Source organism: Silene latifolia, chromosome Y (genome assembly GCF_048544455.1).
Source record: "Silene latifolia isolate original U9 population chromosome Y, ASM4854445v1, whole genome shotgun sequence".
NCBI lineage: Eukaryota > Viridiplantae > Streptophyta > Magnoliopsida > Caryophyllales > Caryophyllaceae > Silene > Silene latifolia.
Genome location: NC_133538.1, coordinates 464906544 through 464930173, shown reverse-complemented (window position 1 = coordinate 464930173; position 23630 = coordinate 464906544). Strand labels below are relative to the sequence as shown.

At 35.3% G+C, this 23630-nt stretch overlaps 1 protein-coding gene across 1 annotated transcript; it reads left to right on the top strand.

Annotated features, from left to right (window-relative positions):
• The first annotated feature begins 15133 nt into the window (after positions 1 to 15133).
• Positions 15134 to 16899, top strand: LOC141632926 (uncharacterized). The gene is made up of 3 exons (XM_074445424.1): positions 15134 to 15707; positions 16217 to 16364; positions 16467 to 16899. The coding sequence occupies exons 1-3, from the start codon at positions 15134 to 15136 to the stop codon at positions 16897 to 16899; spliced, it is 1155 nt and encodes a 384-aa protein (XP_074301525.1).
• The last annotated feature ends 6731 nt before the right edge of the window (positions 16900 to 23630 follow it).

Sequence of the window (23630 nt, the reverse complement as noted above, 5' to 3'; positions counted from 1 at the left end):
TTGAATCGAGCACACGAGTCACATAAGGTTTCTTGATCGAATTTGATTGAGGGAAGTCCTTCAACCAAATTCCATCTCTTTAGCTTATTCAAAGTTGTTTAATTTATGTAAGCAAACCTTTTGTGACAAAGACACGGGTCATCTGTTGTTACTTTCATGCAAGTGAATGAATTAGTAGGAATATCATTTAGATCAATCATATAAACATTCCTTCTACAACGTCCTTCACGCACAACACTGCTTGTTCCTTCAATTATTATTCGACAAGAATCTGAATGAAAGACAACTTTATTTCCTTTGTCGCATAATTGAGAGATACTCACTAATAGCATGAGAAGAGGATATTCCGACTTTACCAACACCGATAACCTTGCCCTTCTTGTTATCACCAAATGTGACCTTACCTCCGTCGAAGGGTTCAAGTGAAAGAAATAAATTTACATCTCCAATCATGTGCCTTGAGCATCCACTATCAAGGTACTATAGGTTATTTTCTTTCGCCATAACCTGCAAAATAATTAGATACAGTTTTTAGGTACCCAAGCTAAGTTGGGTCCTTTGACGTTAGTCACTCTAAAAACTAAATCTTTTCTAACCCAAACCCTTTTTAAAACCTTACGTTTTGGAGGCGAATGGGTTTGTCTGGAAACCATCTTTGGTTGAGTTCTGGGTTTCTCATGATGTGGTCTTTCAGGTTGTTTTGGGGGAGCTTGGGCTTTGAAGGGCTCTTTAGGTTTAGATGTCTGTTTTGGTTTTGTAGCCTTCTTAAAGTCAAAGCTCATATCATAAAACTCAAACGATGAATGCATTATCACATATGTAAAATTGATACCATATCAATTACTACATAATCCATAATCCATACTCAATATTGAATACAACTATACATCTCAACTCAATTGAAATTTCATGACTTATCATGCTTAGCCTATGAAAAAGCCTTGGTTAGCAAGTTTTAGCAACACTTTGCACTTTCCCTAACCTTGTACCATTTCCCTTTGTATAATCTTTATCATAACAACCTTTTAAGTACATGTCCAGATCCAATCTAGAGATAGGTTCCTTAGCCTTGGAATCACTCCCACTGTCCTCACAGTGTGCAGGGATAGGACCTTCGGTCGTTGGAACGAACTACTATGGTTCCTCCAATTTATAAAACCTAATCCTAATAACATCCCTTCCTACTTGCATTTTTCATAATTGCAAGTGTACTCAATTTTCGTTGTAAATCTCTCATTGTTCTACTGCCTGGAGCGTATCTAGCAAATATCCTCCTTAATTAATATAGCCAAGATGGTTCTCTAACCATCCTAGTGTGATTAGAATATGGTTATCGTGTAACTGCTTGCACATAACTCCATATCAATTTTAATCACTCAGCTTCATTTCTTTAGTGCTCCAAGAGAACTAACCAACGAACTATATGGCTATATTGAGACTTCTCTTAAAAATTCGATTTGAAACTTTTCGTCATACTCCAAGTATACGAAATTTAAGAATGGTGATACATCTAAGAGTAATGAATTAATCCCGTAGCGGAAGCAAGTGGATTCAATTTCTACATGTTCAATACCTTTGAACTTAACTAGACTCTTATCAATATAAGAATATTCATTTAACGCTAATATCCTCTCAGAAATATCTTTATAGGTCTGGATACCTTTGAGATGTATTATTCTTCTCCTAAGTCTTCCATCATTCACAATGATCAATATGTCCCTTTCATATAAGACTAATAGCACCACATTACTCCCACTAAACTTCATGTATAAACAGAACTACTCAACAATTCGAGAAATGTTTATCACATGATCAAAACATATAATTCAACTCTTTGATATCTACTTAAGACTTCCTCTCAAGTTCGCATCCTACTTTAGGATAGTTGCGATTTACAAAACTCATGCGAGATGATTTTAAAATCCAACTATATCAAATCATATCCGAATACAATGAAGCATTGTTGTTGCGTGCAAAACCCTTGCCACCAACCAACCAAGATAAATAAACATCTTTATGTTTATGCTTGCTTCGGACTTTTGCGGAGTTAGAACTAGATAAAGAATCATAATAAGTTACAAGTTTGTTACTTTCAAAAATAACATGACTCCTGTCCACTTAGATCGAAGAAATAATTACTGATTTTGACCAAGAAGGAACATCTTCCTATGTCTTATTAACAGTTTGTGGCTCTTGAACATTTTCTCCCACTCTGTCTATAAGAGATAAATCCTTTTTTTTCTCTAATAGACAGCATCACGATCCACTAACCCTTTGTTCTCGTGATCTTGTAGGAAGAGAGACCACATGTTTTCTTTTGAAACAAGCTACAACTTAGGTACCAAGCCTAATCATATCACATATTAAATATAGATGATTGCTTTAATTATGTTTTGTTTTAGTGGAATAAGTAAATACTAGACAAATTGTGATAGAAACTACTTCCAACTTATAGTAAAGATTCAATCATATCGTATAGGATTTTTTGTCACTTTCTAATATTATGAAGGTGAACTTGTGATACCATATCACACTCATTTTAGTGCATGTGGAAGTCTTCACTTTATTGTTCCCTATATTAACAAAGTACTAATACTTTGGTCATAATCTCTAGGTTTTTATACTTTTAAACATTCATTGAACTTATTCAAAGAATTTCTGTTCTTACCTCATTAAGTGGATACCAAGTATCTACCTAGTTCGTTGGTAAAAGAGATAAAGAAGTAATAACCCTTTTTGATTTAAATTGTATTCGACCATACACTTTAAAGTGTAAATAGGGTGAATATCTTGCTTTATTCATAATTCTTTTCTGGAAAGAAGTCATGAATTAATCTTGTTTTGAATACAAGAATCGCACACATACCAAGAGATTCTCAATCAGATGGTTGGGACACTAGTCAAAACTAGTTTCTAAATGCAATTTCAATCAAGAATTGAGAAATGATTGGGGTCACCAACTTGAGTTATATATATATGACATTTATTTTTAGTTTGAATATAATTACGGTCTCACCATAAACTTAATCGTGGTATGTAAGAGTTCAACGCTTGTTATAATTGCATAATGGTAAAACCTTTTACCATTTGTGCAAAACTTCAAATTATATTCTTATTTAGACATATTATACATCATAACAATTATTGAGGTATATTTCTAAATACAAAACTAAAATGAGTACTCTACAACATTTATATGTTCATTGATGAAATGGCAACTACCCTAGTTCCATACATGCATATTATTGAACTTATTCTTGCTAGTCATCACATGATGATGCCAAATATGATGATGAAATCCACTAATCTGTATCAAATACTCATGATGTGGTATTTGGCAAGAATTATATGTCAATGTCATAGATTAAGAAGGAATATGTTGGTATCACACGACCAACTTCCTTGATCTTTACTTATTTAGGAATTTGTCTATATTAATAGAGTGTCTAACACCTTCTCTTTCGAGTCTAGTTCCATCCTTAACAATTAAGATAGGTACTTGCTTCTTATTGCTCCCACTCACTTCAAGAATCTTTACTTGATGAAGACTTATCTTCATATAAATTCCTAGTTAATCCTTCACAAGGATGAACTTTATAGTGGTATTTGGTCAATCAAAATTTCTCACAAATAAATTTACCAATTTTACATTGTCATGTGCTTAACAACTTAAGTGTTTGATGACAAGTGTTTAGTTTGAGCAATAAGACTTTTGAACCGTGGATGCATCAAAACATATATTGATCAAGTACTACTTCTATTCATATTCTTCACAAGAATTCATACATAGGTATGTTAGGAATTCAAGATGTTAATCTTATAGTTGCATAGGACGATTCCTATCGAGTTCTATGGAATAGAACGATTCCTATGGATCTAGTCCAAAACCTATGATACGGTTCATTTCGAAAAGAGATTCTATTGGTCGTAAGTAATGGTGCTTTAGCGGAGACTCGTGTTACAATCGAATTGATATCATATATGAGTAAGAGCGATAATAAAGAACAACATAAAACAACGAAATAGTGGCAAAAACAAACATTCATCGTTATATTATAAAACATTTAAGAATGTTTTAGCATTTATATAGTGACCTCTACCCAACTATTATAAATGATCCCGAGATCCAAATTCATATCAACTGGGCACGGTGAGCCGATTCATCCCTAATCAATACTCCGTATAACTCGGTGGATTAACTCTTTAATCGATTCTACTTCTAGAACTCTCGGTCGATAAAATTACTTTAATATTTATCTTTAGCTCGGAACACATGCGACTACGGTCACGAATACTTCCATTGAGCTCAATCCAAATTTCGATGTAGTAACAATTTACCACCCACTTACCCAACGTAACAAGTTTAGCACCCCGTTGAGCCGAGCCTACTTCCTTATGAAATTGGGGCTCATGGTTCTACTATTTGGTAAGGCTAATCCTCAATTATTGTTTAGTGAGAGGTCTTGTCAATTTATTATCTATCTCGTTTTAAGTGAACTAAAGCGGTGAACTAGCGATAATTATAATTGACACGGTCGATGATTCAATAAAAAGATATGCATGTGTAGTTATGGTGATTTGGCTATGCATGCAAACATATAAAACAAATGCAAAGCAAAAACAATAAAAATCTTAGTATGGCCTTCCTAAAATAGTAAATCAAATAAACTATTTATAAATTCGGAAACCAACTCCTTTGGTCCCTTGAACTTTATTTGGCACGCACTTCAAGGTAACACCGTCTTTGTCGGAACGCCATCTTGAACGGCACCGGCTTCAAGGAACTCCGGGATAAATAAATTACATAGCTTTTCTACTTTATACAATATAAAAAGAAAAACCAAATAAAATAAAATAAAAGTGATACGAGATCACATTAATTACAACCGAATTGATATCCCCATTTATTTCGGGAAATATCAATTAAAAACTACGGCCATACTAAGTACAAATTACATACTTCAAAATTACATAAAATAAAATATGACATTCATACTAAAAATGTAGCATTAATATATGTATGAAACATACCATGTTATGTGCCAAATCGCCCTATTTAAGCTAATATTGTATATATGATCCGGTTTTATGGATTATTGTGACAATTAACCTATTAAAATCACAAAATATTACATAAATGACATCTATGTCCAAGTTAATTACCCCAACCTCTTAGGACTCAAAATTTAGTTTTCACTAAATATTTGACAATAATTCAACTTGATATTATATAATTGTTCTTTAAACACTATTATTCATAATAATAATAAGGCTAAATCATCAATTACTCCCTTTTATAGTACACTTTTTCAAAATTACTCCCTTTTATAAAAAAATTTAAAAATTACACCCAAAAAATTGCTGAAATTTTTAAATTGCTCCCAAATCCCTATTTTTGTACATTTAGGACGAAAATGCCCTTGATTCGCAGAATTGGGTCATTTTGTTTGCTTCATATATGGAGTTTTACATAGACAAAAATTACGTTCTTTATACGGATAGAATCTTGAAGAAGTCTACTTTCCAATGGCGTTGGAATCAATAAGTTTTACCGTGTGAATTTTGCCCAACAAGCCTTCAAAGACTGATACGATTTTAAGACAGATTTGCGTCTTTCCACGAGAATTGCGATTCCCGACAAACTACAAATCACCCAGAAGTCTACCTTACCAATTCGGAAACTAGACTCAAAGGGCTACAACCATGTGAAAGGGCGTTTACATTAAATCAAAATAACACCATGGAAATGGCTCCTCAATATCGCATACACGAATCTGAAAACAGGAATTTCAGTCTTAAAATCGTATCAGTCTTTGAAGGCTTGTTGGGCAAAATTCACACAGTAAAACTTATTGATTCCAACGCCATTGGAAAGTAGACTTCTTCAAGATTCTATCCGTATAAAGAAGGTAATTTTTGTCTATGTAAAACTCCAGATATGAAGCAAACAAAATGACCCAATTTTGCGAATCAAGGGCATTTTCGTCCTAAATGTACAAAAAAAGGGATTTGGGAGCAATTTAAAAATTTCAGCAATTTTTTGGGTGTAATTTTTAAATTTTTTTATAAAAGGGAGTAATTTTGAAAAAGTGTACTATAAAAGGGAGTAATTGATGATTTAGCCTAATAATAATAAGGAAATAATTCCCAAAAAGTCATAAAAATTCGGAAAAATCAAAATCATAATTTTATATATTCTAGAAAATTCCCAACATCCCAAAGTTCTAATTAAAAAAAATGCCTTTAGATTATATTAATTTATTTCACAAATAAATCGCATAAAACATAATTTTAACCCATTAATACCAAATTAAACATAAGATTATGTGATAAATCAAAAATAAAATTTTGAATAGTCTTAACAAGTTTATAGAACCTGGAAATGACAAATTTTAAACCAAAATCGAATTTTTATATTCTTGACTATTAAAGTTGCTATTTATCAATTTATATCCCATAAAAATTAATAATCATTAAAATCACACGAAAATTAACATGAAAATTTAGATCTGATGTTCATATCATATTTACAACATTGGAAAAATATTCATGCCGTAAAATTTATTTTAGCTATTTTTGCCAAAATTAGTCACTATTTATTCGATTTTTACATCTAAAAATCATAAATCATGCAAAATTAAACCATTTGATCTAAAAATTTACATACAGTGTGTAAATATTGCATGTGACAACATACTAAATTTTCATGGGCAGGAACAAAGTCTAACCATTTTTAACATAAATACCTCTATTTAATCGACTTTTAACATGTAAAAATCATAAATCATGCTATATATAACCATTTTATATGAAAATTTACATACAATTTGTAAAATATGAATATGAGGTCATGTAAAAATTTCATTGTCAGAATCATAGTCTAACTATTTTTAACATTTTAATTGTCATTTTACTCAATAAAATGTAATAAAAACACTAAAATCATATTAAAGAGCAATAAAATACCATAAATCATCAAAATGACCTAAATTCAATTTAAGACCAGAATTTTGGCCTTTATCATCATAAATCACAAAATACAAGTTTTATATGTTAACATTTTAACTCGTAAAAACTAAACCGATTATGCATGCAACAACTCTTGCTCTGATACCAATTGTAAGGTTTATATACCTCTTATTAGACACTTCTAATAACATTATATTTTAGTTTAGTCATAAAACTAATTAGATCTTATGCATGCATAACATTAAAAAGCAAAGTAAGAAGAAAATTGATCAACTTACAATAAGGGCCGAATGGTTTATACTAATCGGTCTCCTACCAATTAGTCTTCTTAAGAAAAACCAAGTTCTCCAACAAAACCCTTAGATTCAATATAGAATCTACTCCTCAAGTATTGTACCAAGATAATCACTCTTAATACAAGTACTAATTTTGTTACTAGAAATTAGTATTTGTGTTCTTAAAATTTAAACTAATTATTATTATCTATTACTACTTCTAGTCACTTGAATATATTAGATTATCGAATAAATTATGCATAAAAAAATTTTATGTGAGAGAGGATGATAAATTATAAGAGATAAGCATAAGTTTCTCCACTAGAAAAATGAGAACCAAAAGTTCTCCTATAGAGAAGAGTGAGCCGGTTTTAGCTCTTATTGGGAGCCAAAATTGTTCTTCTCAATTTGATTTTTATCTTCACAAGAAAGGCTAGGTGTAGGTCTAGTTTAAGCATGATTTATTTGTCATCATTATGTCCTTAAGCATGCATTAAACTAATGACAAAATTCATCACCCACTAACCTTGTCCAACCGGTTTTGAACATAAAATGGACCTCCATTTTATCTTTATAATTTGTCATTTATAATATGTTGTGACATGTGACATGTAACATGTCATTAGTAATATAAATGCATATTTAACTAATTATATATCATTATATATTAAATAAATTACATTCAACAAATTAACAAGTAATTCACAATTACATGTATATAAAAATGGGTCATATTAAGTCTAGTTAATATAATCTACAACATTTTGTAATTATAATTTAACTAATTACTCTTATCTCAAATATTTCACAAACATTAACCAATTTTAGTAATATAACAAATTAATTACTCAATTGAATCTTATTTAATCAAATTATAATAAGATATAAAACTCTCTCTTATAAATAAAATTTATTCAATTTAAGGAATTAATTAACTTGTATCAACATACAATTAATTAATTAATCAATTAAGAGTGTTATCCTAGAGGTATGACCTTAAGGGATCAATCGATCACCACCGTCATATACGGCAAAGAATGTCAAACTATAGTCGACCAATCATTACCGATTAATGTGGATCAGTTGACAATAAATTATTATTTTCCTCAAAGATTCTTAATATGAGATTTAAACATGTGATCGCATTATTGTCGAGGACACATACTCCAAATGAAATACGTAAGGGATGATTCAAGATTTATATATAATCAACTGATCAACATTAATCGGTAATGATTGGCTGACTAGAGGTTGACATTACTGTCGTCTGACGGTGGTGGTCATTTGATCCCTTAAGGTCACTCCTAAAGGGCGATTCCCTCAATTATAAAGTTAATCGATTGTATGACGATCTGATTGATTAAATCCTTAAATTGAACAAAATGATATTTATGAGAGAGAATATTACATCTTATTGTAATATGATTAAATAAGATTCAATTTAGTAATTAATATGTTAAATTACTAAAATTGATTATTGTTTATGAAACAATTTAGACAAGAATGAATGTTTAATTATAATTACAAAAATATTGTGAATTATATTAACATGTCCCATTTTATACCATGTAAGTGTGAATTACTAGACAATTTATTATATGTAATTTAATTAATAAATATAGTGATATTTAATTGTTAAATATGCATTAAATTAATTAATAACATGTTACATGCTACATGTGACATATTGTGTGACAAATGACAAATTGACAAAATAAAATGGAAGTCCATTTTATCTAAAATGACCGAAAATAATGGAGGTTTTGTAGGATAGTGGATGTTTTATTTAATTGTTAAATAAAACACCATCATAACCTATTTTGCAAGTAGCCTTACAACTACTTTCTTGTGAAGAACAAAAGAAAAAGAAAAGGCCATGCATTGGCCTTCTCTTGGCCCTCTAAACCAGCACCCTCCCTTTACCATAAGGGTTTGGTTCTTATTTTATTCATTCATTCATTCTTACAATAGTGTATTGTAGATCTTTACTTCTCATCTCTCTAAAATAGTTTTAGAATCTCTAAAAATTTGTTCTATAATTTCTAATACATCAATTACATTACTAGAGTAGTAATAATAATAATATTAGAATTAAATTTAAGGTATACTACTTATATTATCTAGTTAATAATATAAGCAGGATTTTGGGATAGTCTTGGAGCAATTGAAAGGAGGTTCTCATACATTTGGGACAAAAGGAATCATCTATTTATCTTGAGCTCAAGAACAAGTAAGAAAGTTGTTCTTACTTGTGCCCTAAAAGCCGATTTTATATATTGTAAGGATTATTTTTCTTACCATTTATTTATAATTTGTTATGCATGCATAAGATCATCATCTATTTTAATGAGTAACTTAGATATAAAATTAAAGAGTTTAATTTGAGAGTTAATGAATCCTTTCAGGGTATGGAACATGAAAAATGCCCATGGGCCGGCCCACTAGGCCCGCTTTAAAAAATATTTTTCTATTTTTCTATACATGACAACAATAATAACATAAAAAAATGTATATAACTAAAAACTAATTATTATTTTTACGCAAAGTTAAGCGAAACGAGGTCGAGCCCAAAAAAAAGTTTATAAACCTACTTTAATCTTGGTAGTAGATAGTTTTGTTTAAGTTGACAATAAATTTTTTGTTTTAATTTTGAGCCAACGAGCCCGTGGGTTGGCCCGCCTATTAAAAATGGGTGGGCTTGGACAATCAAACTTGGCCCGCTATAATGGACACGGGCAACAAAATTAGGCCCGCCGGATAATTTTTTCAAGTGTAGGCCCGTCCATGTCCGGCACAAGCCCGCAAATGATCACTTCTAATGGTAACCCAAGGGGAAGTACGAGAGGGAATGGTTCAGATAGTGCAATTGCAGCATAGTTGGAGGCCTTAACTGCTCAAATAGCCAAATTGAAGACATCCCAGTCCTTGGAAAAGCAACAAACGGTTCATGCCATGGTTCAACCTGAGGTGTCGAAAGATGTGGGATTGATGGTCATACTACAGCATGGTGTATGAGCACAATTGAGCAGGTTCATGCTTTTCAATCATTCAAACAAGGTACTCCCTATTCTAACTTCTTCCTTGAAAGGAGTCATTATGTATTTAATCTAAGCCCGCAGCAGAACAATGCATACATCACTCCTCAAAATCGTGGTAATCAGCCATGTGGTAATTATGTCGATTTAACCAAGGAGGTTTTCAATAGATGCAACCTCCCCCTCAAGCTCCAAGTAATGATATGACTGAGATGAAAGCTTTGTGGCAACAGAGTTTGCTAATTCAACAAAAGCAAACGGCTCAAATTTTTGAACTTATAGCTCATAACAAGACGTTAGACACTCAAGTTACTCAATTGGCGGTTCAAAATCCTTCAAAACAGCCCGGAACTCTTCCTCCTCAAGGTAAACAAGCACGTGAACAAGTTAATGTTATTTCACTGAGGAGCGGTACTACTTATCCAAGTTCGGAGATTCCCATTGATGAACATGAGGTCCCCTACATGCATCCTAAGGGGTTAGGTAACCTGGAGTTAAGTGATGACGAGACAAAAATAAGCAAAGATAAAACACGGGATAAGAAAAAGGACGAAAAATAGAGGAAAGCAGTGTGTACTCGATCGAGCCTGGCTGGACTCGATCGAGTATCCACCCTAGATTAAGCTGATTCTCGTTTTCCAGCTATGGCCTTTGGTGAAAATAGGGTACTCGATCGAGTGACCCCTGAACTCGATCGAGTAACACCCGTAACTGACGACGGTGCTTCCAAAACTACTACTAAGGCAAAAGAAGCCGAGCCCATTGCCATTGCACTACCTTTTCCACATCGATTGCAGAATCCAAGCTTGATCAGCAGTTTGGGAGGTTCACGGAGATAGGGAAAATTCTTCAAGTTAGTGTACCATTTACCAAATTGATCATTCAAGTGCCGGCCTATGCAAAGTTTTTAAAGGAGATATTGATAAAGAAGAGGCCTTTCAATGAAAGGGAGACGTTCGCGTTCACTGCCGAGTGTAACGACGACCAAAACTACTACTAAGGCAAAAGAAGCCGAGCCCATTGCCATTGCACTACCTTTTCCACACCGATTGTCAGTCTTAAGATGAGCAAATGGAAAGGAAAGAATAATAGAAGAAAACTTTGATTGATGATGAAGAGTTGTCAATTTTCCAATAAAAACCCAAATAATCTTCAATTACCCAACTAGATCTAAGAATTGTTGAATAATAATTAAGGAAGGATTAAAGTGTAATTAAGCTAATTGATGTCTAATCTCTCTCTAATCTATAATTTACTTGTTACTAATCTTCTATTACAAGGGAGTATTTATATTAAGTACAAGTATTAGGTTAACTAAGGGCTTAAATGAAGATTAAGCTCCTTAAATGAAGTCCAACGCCTTGCAAGTCCTGGCATGGGACGCGCGACCTCCTTTTGATGGACGCTCATTCTGCATTGAGGGACGCCCGTCCTTCCCTGGGGACGTCCGGGCTGACTATGGGAACGCTGTAATACTACGGTTTTATGAGTCTCTGGGTACTCTATCGAGTGGGCCTTACTCTGTCAAGTAAGGGTAGTTTGAAGTTTAAAATAGTTTCTGACCTGTAGGGTACTCGATCGAGTAGCCTTGGTACTCGATCGAGTAGCCTTGGTACTCGATCGAGTAGGCGGCACTCGATCGAGTACATCAGTTACTCGATCGAGTAAGTGTGTTTTACGGGGTTGTTTTGTCGGGTTTTGCTAATAACGCGAGTTTAATATAAAAGGTTTCCGTCAGTTTCTTTAATCACTTTTATCCTTTCTAAACCTTTCAAAAGAAAAAGGAGTTACGTAGTTCTCTCTCGTTGCGTTGTTGGCAAATCCCCAAGGCTAGGAGTGTCGGATCATCTCGTTCTTTGCATCATAGTGTTCCTTGCGTCAAGGGTAAGATCTACATACCAATTTTATAGTATTTCATTAAGTTTTGTTAAACCCTAATTTTGGGATTGGGGGTTGGATTGAGGGTTTTCTATGTTTATGTTGATGTGGTAGTAATTGTATGATTATGTGTATAGGAGAAGGGTTCGTAGAGGAAAGGTTTTGAGACAGCTGCTAGATCGTCTGATGTTTGTGTTGCATTCCAGGTAGGGTTTCCCTACTCAGTATTAGTCCCATAATGCATTGTTGGTGTTGTATGATTGTTGATTGTTATCATATTCGTATTGAGACGGTTGTTGATTGATTGTGGTATAATGGTTGTGATTGTTTGTCTCTGGTTCTCGAGATGCGTTCTCGACTGAGTGGAGTCACTTGCGGGAGTGGCTTCACGCCCTAGTTTCGCCCTCCGTGGAACCCGCCACGGGAGGGCATGTGCACATTAATGGGACGGGGTCATCGCTCGGTATGATGAGCGAGGGATTTGGTGGGTACGGTGCGGTGCCCCACTCGTGGTCCAAAGGATGATCGGTGACGGAGATTGATTGGAGTGGGTGTGATTGTGTGTGTGACCGTTTGAGCCGTGTTGTTTGTTGTGTTGTTGGATTATATAAATTGTGTGATTAGTCTTGACCCGTTTAAATGTTTTAAAAACGTGGTGATCCATTCGGGGTGGTGAGCATTATCGAAAGGTATTATATGACGCGCATGGGATAGCCGGGATGAGTCATCACGTGGCGCTTAGAAGTCTTCCGCCGTGTCGACGATGTTTTAAAGCTTTGATAGTTTTAGTAGTAGACCGTCCGAGGATGTTGCATTTCCGTTTGTCGCTTTGGTTTTGATCATGTAATCATTTAAACTATATTTACTTTTAAAGTACGTTTCTTTATTGTCTTATGATTATCATTGCCTCGGGTAACCGAGATGGTAGCACTTCTATGCCTTAAGTGGTCCTGGTAAGGCACTTGGAGTATGGGGGTGTTACAAAATGGTATCAGAGAGACGATCCTGAAACCTATAACCAATGAACCTAATGAACATAGGGAGTCAAAATAAAATGAACCCGGGGTAGAAGTTGTAGGAGCTAATGCAAAGACTTGGGAGACGTCCTAAAGTCGCGAACTCACCCTACAATTTTGAACCGGTCACCATGGGATATGAGTCGGGATCGCTATGTGTTTATCTTGTGAATTGTGTATCTATATAGTGATGTGTGGCATGAATCAGTGGATGTATGTATGTGGAGAATGGGGAATGTGTAGAAAAGATGGTGATGATGTGGTTTCGTATGTTGTTGATTGAAAGCATGTTGCATGATAATTGGTTTACATGTTGGTTGGAATCGTTGGAAAAGTATGTGAGAATGATGAATGATGTGGTAGAAAAATAAAGTAGTTCATATATGATAATATGTGACGAATAATGATGTTGCAGGATGAATGATTTATAATGTGGCAATCCTAATAACTTGTGAATAGGGAGTGTGATAAGATTTGTTTTCATAATTTTAGGATGAACTGGATAATCATCATAGACAAATTGTCCACTATGAGTGGAAGCCTACTATATGTACTAAATGTAAGGTTATGGGTCATTTAGCTCGTGATTGCAAGAAGAAAGACAAAGCACGGAAGGTTCCAATACAGGGTAGGAAAGTCTGGATGCCCAAGAGGCATGTACAACCTGTTACTCAACCAGTGAGCTCTAATATACCTCATCTGAATGTTCCTATTCCAGGACAGTCTATGGTAGTGTATAAGGCTGTAGGTTTGGGTGATGGGATAGGGGCTCTTGTCACACCAATGCCTTAAACTTATCAACTTGCCTTCACCCCTGCCAGGATTATTACTCAGATGACTAGACAAGGGGGGATAGGAGTTGGGAGTACTAGGAGGACCTTTCGAGAGGTGGTTGAGCATTCAATTCAGATTAGGGAGGTGTATGAAGCTGACAAGGAGTATGATCTCTTTTTAATTGAAAATGAGTAGCATTGGCTTTTGGAATGTTAGGGGGTTTAATAGTGGAAATAAGCAGTCTAATGTTAGAAGATTTCTACACCTAAATAATGTAGGGTTTTTTGGCATTTTAGAAACTAGAGTAAGGCAGAATTCCATTAATAAAGTTCATAATGGTTTAGGGAATAACTGGTCTTTAGTTATTAATATTAATGCTCATGAGGGAGGAAGGATTTGGTTGGTTTGGGATGCTATGAATTACAAGGTTGAGGTCCTTAGTTGTGAAGCTCAGGTGATTAATACTAAGGTCACTTTTTTTGCCAAATGGAATACAGTGGTGGGTTTCTATAGTTTATGGATTCAACAGGATTGTTGAGAGAATTCCTCTATGGGAATCTCTTAATCATATGCACTCTATGGTGAATGGACCTTGGGTGCTCATGGGAGACTTCAATAATGTCTAGGTCATGAATGAGAGAATTGGATCAAAAATTACTAATGTTGAACTCATGGGCTTTCAGGATCGTGTGCAACTACTTATGGGTTAATGGATATTCCAAAGCCAAGGAGCTTTTTTCACCTGGAACAATAAACAAGAAGTGGGGGACATGGTACTCAGCATGATAGATAGGGCTTTGATTATTAATGGTCAAGGCTTCTTAAGTTCCCAGAAGCTAGCACTATTTTTCACCCTGAAGAGTTATATGATCATTGCCCTTGTACTATTTCTTTATGGCCTGTAACTGAAAGGAGTAAAGGGAGCTTTAAGTTCTTTAACATGTGGGGACAAGACTCTTCTTTTTTGCCCACTGTTAAATGTATATGGGATGAACAGATTGAGGAATATACAATGTTTCAGATTTTTAAAGAGTTAAAAGCTCTTAAATTACCATTAAAAGCATTGAATGGAACTAGTTTTGATAATATTGAAACTTCTGCAAAACTGGCCCTCATTCATTAGCATGAAGTCCAGAAATTGTTACATGCTAACCCCACCAATGAAGTTCTACAGGCTAATGAGAAAATGGCTCCTATAGCTTTTAGAGACTTAGATAGTGCAAAGAGAAGTTTCCTTAGTCAAAAAGCTAAGGCTCAATGGATGAGTGATGGGGATGAGAACTCTAGTTACTTCTATATTGTAATGAAAGCTAGAAGAATTCAGAACAGAATATTGTGTATTCAGGATAGGCATGGTGTCACTCATACCACTGTCAATAATATAGAGGAGGCTTTTGAGGATTATTACAAACAACTATTGGGAACTAGGAAAATAGTAGGGGATGTGCACTTCCCCAGTGTGAGACAGGGGAAGGTTGTTAGTGAGGATCAGGAAAGTGCTATGACCAGAGCAGTTACTGATGAAGAGATTCGTGATGCTCTCTTTTCTATACCAGCTAACAAAGCCCCTGGTCCAGATGGGTACTCATCTCAATTCTTCAAAGATGCTTATAGTGTTGTGGGCAAGGACATTCTCAAGGCTGTCAAAGAATTTTTTGACTCAGGGAAACTTCTGAAGCAGGTTAATTCTACAACCTTGACTCTTATACCCAAGAAGGATAGACCCATAAGTGCAGCTGACTTCACGCCAATAGTATGCTGTAATGTGATTTACAAGACGATATCTAAGGTGATATGCAATAGGATGACAAGTGTACTACCTGAGATTATTAGTGAAAATCAAAGTGCTTTTATCAAAGGTAGGGAGATTGTGGACAATATTTTAATTTGCCAGGATTTAGTAAGACTGTATAACGGAAGTCTTGCTCACCTAGATGTATTATGAAAGTGGATCTCAAAAAAGCGTATGACTCTATTGAATTGTAATTTATTGAGCAAATGCTGACTGCTTTAAAGTTTCCTACCCAGATGATTAAGTGGATTATGGTGTGTGTCTCCTCCCCCTGGTTCACTTTATCACTTAATGGGTCTAGTTTTGGCTATTTCCAAGGGAAAAGAGGAATAAGACAAGGGGACCCCATGTCTCCCTTACTATTCACCATATGCATGGAATATTTGAGTAGAGTCCTTAGTATTGTGACTGAGAAGATGGACTTTAATTTTCATCCTCTCTGCAGACCTATGAAGTTAAGCCACATGTGCTTTGCAGATGACTTACTCATGTTCTGTAGGGGGGATAGAGGGTCCATCAAGATTATCTTAAAAGCTTTTGCCACCTTCTCTAATGCCTCTGGACTAGAGATGAATTGTGATAAGTCAAATATATATTTCAATGGGATTGGCCAAAATGAGGTGGAGTATGTGTTGAGATTTTCTGGTTTTAAGGAAGGACATTTTCTTTTTAAGTACATTGGGATCCCTATTTCTTATAAAAGAATGGCTATTGGGGATTGAACAAGGCTTATTGAAAAGGTGGTTGCAAGACTCAGAGGATGGAGTGCTATGAAACTTAGCTACACAGGGAGACTAGTCATGGTCCAAGTTGTCCTGTCACAGTTATATGTGTACTGGTCTAGGATTTTTGTCATCCATGTCACTGTTATTAACAGGATTTCCACTATTTGCAGAAATTACTTATGGTCTGCCTCTGAACAGTATGGAAGAGCTCCTACAAAGATATCTTGGGAGTCTGTTTGCACTTTGAAAAAGATATGGGGACTGGGCCTAGTAAACAGCAGACAATGGAACTTGGCAATGATTGGTAAGTTTACTTGGTGGTTAGCAAGTAAGAGTGATCACTTGTGGATACAGTGGGTTGATCATATGTATATGAAAGGCACAGATTGGCATGATTATGAACCTACTCAATACCAAATTGGACTTGGAGAATGATATGTAAGGGAAAACCCAGTTCAAAAATAGGTATAACAATAATCAATGGTGTGGGGCAATGGAGAATACACTGTTAGATCAGGTTATCAATTGGTGCATGGGCCTCGGACTAAGGTTGAGTGGTACCCTTTGATCTGGAATAGCTTTAATATTCAAAAACATTCATTTATGGCATGGATGTGTGTTAAACAGAGGCTATTAACAAAGGAGAGGTTGCTGGCTTTTGGGGTCCTAAATGATGGGGTGTGTGAGATTTTCAAGAGTTGTGTTAAGAATCATTTACATCTTTTCTACCAGTGTCCCTTCAAAGACTAGGTGTTGGAGTCTGTTACAACAGTGGCTTGGTATTCAGCTTCTTGGGCAGGTATTATTGGATGGTGTGTTAAATGGAGATGCAAATCTTTATTGAAGAAACACACTGTCTTTACTGTTGTGGTTGTTATTTTATACTTGATATGTCATAGTAGGAACATGTGCAGGCTAGAGCAGTGGGTGAGAAGTCCTGAAGTTGTGATAAAAGAGGTCCAACAGATCATCAAGCAGCGGTATCAATTCAGAAAATGGCCCTCTAAATTTCAGCAAATCTAAGATCTTTAAAATTTAAATGGTTGTAATAGTTTAATGTTGTGAGTAAGGTGCTCATAGTTGTCAATAAAAACATTGGGATTGTATGTTGGGTGTGCCCTTATTTTTATTAATATATTTCACATTCCACCAAAAGATAAGGGTTTAAAGAAAACAAGAAATAAAATAAGAAAAGACCTTCGAACGAAGTAACGAAGAAACACGAGGAAGAAGAAGAAGAGCAACAACGGATAAGCAGCCTCTGGAATAGGTGCAGCAAGTGTTGTGACTGTTCTAGGAGGCGCAACAGCTGTCGCGTTCCTTCTTGACGGTGTTTCTCTGTTGTTTCGTTAAAAGGTTTCAAAAAGGGGCTTTTGAAGAAGGTTTTGAGCGTGCTTATAACATAAATTATTAAAAAAATTATAATACTGAAAATAAAACAAGATTAAAGTGGGATTTTACACCAACAAACTGACATGTTAGCGTCGCAAGATTTAACTAAAGAGGTTTTTAGTGGTAAATCGACTCGAACTTTAATGCAAATATGAAGGTGCCCTTGAAAAATGATTTTAAAATATTGATTTATTGATTGTGTAGTTGTTAAATTGGTCGGTCTATGCAACGTGACTAGTACCCAGAATGATCTGGGCTTACGTGGTCGCATAGAGCAAGCACGTAGGTGTCGAAAAGCTAGAGCGCGATCTTAGAATGCAAAGGGAGAAGAGAAGGGCGGACACTCGCATAAAAAATATGCGAGGCGGAGGCCTCTATTTATACTAATCAGGAGGTAAGGTTTAGGAAAGGAATATGGAAGGAAATAGGGAAAGGAATAACCGACTTAGGTTGAAACATGGAAACTTGGATGAAAATATAGCACTAAGAAAAGGCACAGCATGTGTTGCGACCATTAGAATAGGCGCACCTACTGATGCGTTTTCTCTCGGGTAGTTTTCTTACTGTAAGAAAGCGCGTTTGACAGCCTGTCGTATTTTAGGCATAACTTTCTCTACAAGACTCGGATTGAGGTGATTTCAGTGGCGTTGCAAAGCTAAGAGAAAGTTAGCTCGGAAAATGGGCCTAAAGGTCAGGTTGTTATTTTAGCTAAATGAAATGCACATTTTGTAATGTAAACTTTAAGTTTAGCCTAAAGAAGTGACATGGGACTCAAAATGAGATATACTCCTAACAATTTATGACATCCTAACCTTAGGTAAACAAGCACATTGGTTTTTGACTCGGGATTGACGGTTTTAGAAAATGAAAACGGTTTTTGACACGGACTCCAAATGTACTCTAATTCTCACAAAACGATCGTAATGACACCTAGATGACAACTAAGGGGTAGACACAAGTGTATGAGTTACCTTTTATTAACCGATTTACAAAAAGTCATAAAATCGTGACATATGCTAAACATGCGGCCCAATCATTACTGGGAGTTTGGCATGAGGTGCAGAAATGAGGTATCTACAAAAGTATGGACAATTACACAAGATTGAGAAACTAAATTACTTGGACGGAGTAAATTGTAATGGAGTAACTTACAGAGTAAGGAGATATTGATATAGTAGAGGAGACTAGAAAGGCGATAAAATTAGGAGAGTTGGGTAGGTTAAAAGTTAATACTATACTGCCAATCCTCTATTTACTAAATGAATAGGCAAAACTCCAATTTTTCCCGCCTAAAACAAATTTCCTAACTAAGAATTCCAGAACAAGGATTGAGCGAAGGAGAGAGAAAATCTAGAGATAGAAAGCTCTAAATTTCGTGACCAGCAAGGAAAATTGCAAGATCAAAAAAATCATTTAATAATAATCCTTCAAAAAATCACAAAAATAAAAATAACAAAGCATCGTCATCTGGTACTCGAGCTAGGGTGTTGAACTTTGGCAAGGATGCCTTACGTCCGCTTGATTTTGACGACGACTTAGAAACCATAGATGAAGAGGAAGAATTGGTTAATGAGACTTCAGATACAGCTGAGTGGCAGACGGTGGGGAATTTCGAGGTAAATCTCCTGAAAATCACTCCTGATGATGTTAAGGACGAAATTAATTATTGGACTCCATCGGTGTACGGCTATGTTGTATGAGCAAATCCTCCTTGGAATGTTATTTCATGGTATTTACGAAGCGTTTGGACGGGTGTTAACCTATATAAACTTTCTTTTATGCCCATTGAAATTTTCATTACTAGGTTTAAGTCGGTTAAGGATCAACAGCAGGTTCTGAAAGAGGGGCACTTGATGTTTGATAGAAAACCTGTTATTATTCATGAGTGGACTCCTACTGCATAACTTGTCAAACAGGAGCTTACGTCTCTTCCAATATGGGTACAATTGTATGACCTTGACTTGAAATTTTGGGAGACTGAGTGTATAAGGAAAATTGGTGGTTTAATTGGTAAGGTACTCAAGACAGATGAGGCTACTGAGAAAAGGAATTTTTTGGGGGTATGCTCGTCTGTTGGTTGAGGTACAAATGAATCAGAAATTTCCTGAGAACATTCGTTTCCTGGATGAGACAGGCAAGGAGAAGAAAGTTAAGGTGTTGTATGACTGGTTACCTGTATCATGTTCTAGCTGCAAGGGGATTGGGCATAGGGCAGTGGATTATAGGAACAAAGCCAAGTCTGCACCACAAGTTTGGAGGAAAAAAGATGTGCCTGTGGTTCTTAGCACTCCTGTGACAATGGGGCCACGAGTGGTTACAATTCCACTGTCTCCTGCAAAGGTTATGAGCAGAATTAGTACACAAGAGACACAGAGGGCACAAATGGAAACTATAGCTGTTCAATGTGAGAGCACTGTTGGAGGAGCAGAGAAACAACTAGTGGAACAAAGGGATAAGGGCAAGGAGAAGGTCACTGAGCTGAGTCCAGTAACACCAGCTGAGATGACTAACATATCTCTAAGTCAACCTATTCGGGATGATGGTCAGGATAAATTGGTGCAAGGCAGTGGGACTAGTGCTCAGTGTGATAATGGATAGCATTGGGTTCTGGAACGTAAGGGGTATGAATAAGTTGAATAAACAGTTAGAAGTTAGAAGATTTATTCAGTTGAATAATATTAGCCTTTTGGGATCTTAGAGACTAGAATAAAGAATAAAAACCGGGGGAATGTAAGGAGGAATATATTGAATAACTGGGCAATCTGTACTAACAACTCTTACCATGATGGGGGTAGGATTTGGATCGTATGGAATCCATTTGTGTACCAATTGGATATTAAGGATATGAGTCAGCAAACTATCCATCTGAAAGTCACTAGTAGAGGGAACCTGAAACAATTCTGGGTTACTTTTGTTTATGGATTCAATAAGTTAGCTGATAGAATGAATTTGTGGAGTTCTTTGAGAACATATAGCTAAGAAGTAGATGATGCTTGGTGAAGAGTTTATCACAGTCGAAATACTCGAGAGGGGGGGAGGTGAATTGAGTATTTAAAAAACTTATGCCCACTTTTTATTTTATATCAAAGTAATTAATTACTTAAAGTTTATTGATTAAACTTTAACTAATCAATTAAGTGATTAAGAACGTAATGAAATGAATAAAAACGAAAAACAAAGACACGCGGTTTTGAAGTGGTTCAGCTTCACACGTCGAAGCCTACGTCCACTATTCTCGATTAATAATTTTAGTACCTTTCTCGGGATTACAAAATTATCAACCCAACTCGTATAACTAACTCTAGTTATAACTCAATTTGAATATCACTAGATATTCGATTTTGACTATCTTAAGTTACTAAGAAAGCACCTGATTGTTCTTCTAAGTGTTCACACAATTGAACGAGTAAGAAACAATATGAAGTACTATTATCTTATAACGTAACCTTAAGAACAATACGCAATTTAAAGAACACGACTTTTGGTAAAGATTTTCAAATGCAAAACAATAAAAATAGTTGAAATAAACTCAATTTGTTTACAAGGAATTATATATCTTGAAAAGCTTATCTTAAATGAAAAATCATCATGTGTATTTATAGTAGAGAAGAAGATTAGGGTTTGGATCGAAACCCTAATAAGTGCCGTGATAAAGGTAGATTATTTCGCAAGAAATAAATCTTATCTCTTCCTTAATTTAATCCATAAGATAATTTAAATTAGGTAAATAAAATAAAAGTAAATCCTATCTTACCTTAATTTAACTTTTGATTTTAGGATAAGTAAACAAATTAAATCAAATATATATTTAAGATATGAGAATATATTATAAAAATATTATTAGATTTAATTAGATAGGTTACTTGCACTAGAGGACTCACGAACCCAAAACAGCTCGAGACCGTGCGGCCGATACCCTAGGCCGTGTCCAACTAGGTTGAAAATCCACTTCTTGGATTAGGGTTAGGTCAAATAATTTAGCAAGCCATAGGTAGCATGACGACTCATAAGCCGTTTTACTAACCAATAAGGAAATGTAAATTATTCATTATAACAACCCATATTTCATCTCTATTATATACACACATGACTTTGAAACACATTTGAAGAATGTGATCTTTTGAAGATGATTTTAAAACTATTAAAATCGTGCCATAAAATTGCTACTCAAAGTTATAGTAAAAGCAACTATAACCTTAAGCTTGGTAAGTAAAGTTATAGGTGAAATAGCTATAACTTTACCTTCCCAATATTGCTTCTTAAAGTACCGTTATTAGAAGACGTCCTACACTAACTAATCTTCCTGGAGATTTTCAGTAGTAGATACGTCTCTTTGTCGTGATCAAAAGCTCTTCATCTTGAGCTTTGTTATAGACTTGATCGAGTCTTTTGCTTGAGTGATCATCATACTTGAAACTTGTTACAGTCACTATGATGCTTTAAGAATCTTCAATGTTATAGCTCATGCTACTATAACATCACTTGAATGATGCTTTACAAATCTTCAATGTTATAGCCAAGGTTGCTATAACATTACTTGCTAAACTTGTAAACTTTAAGTCAATCTAATAAAGACTAAACAAACGATTACGAGCAAGAGTATATATAAAACAAAGCACACACTTGTCATTATCAAAACTTAATCATATACCTATATGGTCCAACAAATTCCCCCTTTTTTTATGATGACAAGTCTCTTACGATTTGTGATTAAGTGTAAGTTCCCCCTCAGCATAATACTATAAAGTCATAGTCATTTGAACGCAAGAACAAGCCACTTATATACAAAGTATAGCATCTAAGGACCTTAAGAGATTAAAGGTTCTGACAAGGAGCAAGCTTAGGCAAATATTTAAGTCACGATCATTTTCTTCCCCCTCTTAACATCATCGAAAAGACGAGAAAAGACATGAAACAACTAGACTAATATAGATCGAGACATGTATTAATCATGCAAAGAGAGATTATAAAACGAGAAAGTAATCCACGATAAGCATGCAAAATATAAGATATGTCTACTAAAAACCGAGTAGTCTAATGCCAATAGGCCGAATGATTAATAAGTTTAATGCCTAATGGGCCGATAGAAAAGTTAGCCAAAATGGGCCGAATTAGACACATATCCAAAATATAAAGTCTAAAAATAAAAGGAGCAAGGGAAGGAGTTGGGCGAGTTTAGGGATAGTCGCGTTTCACGACATTCGGGTTCACATAACCGGGACGAGTCCTAAACTCAAGAGAGTCAAGACGATCAAAGCAAGACCGTACATGGTTAGCTTGTGCTGTGAGGCACGACTCAAAATTGAGCACTTTTAAAGACAGGGCCTTAGTAGCTTCAAAAATAAGCCCCATATCCTCATGCATAGCCTTCCCTTCATGCCAAAGAGCCCGTCCTTGACTAGCCAAATTAGCTAATGACCCAGAATGATGAACACACTCCTTAGCCGCTCTAACCGCATCACGAGCCATTGCTTCAACATGATTTTCCAACCCATGCAAATAAGCTAGGACCTCGGCATTACTCGAACAATTCGAAGCCGAAGCCCCATCCTTTTCCTTTCTCAAACCCGAGACCAAATCCGCAATTAACTTGTTTTGAACATCTAATTTTTCACAAATACTCGTTATAAACGAGTCCAATTTTTGTTCCACAACCAACATCACATCCGAAGACTTCTCTACCACATTACCCTTAGCCAAGAAGACCAAGTCAGGTCCAATCGCACCAATTTTCATGAATTTTAGATGAGTGTCACACATCTCATCCTTGACCA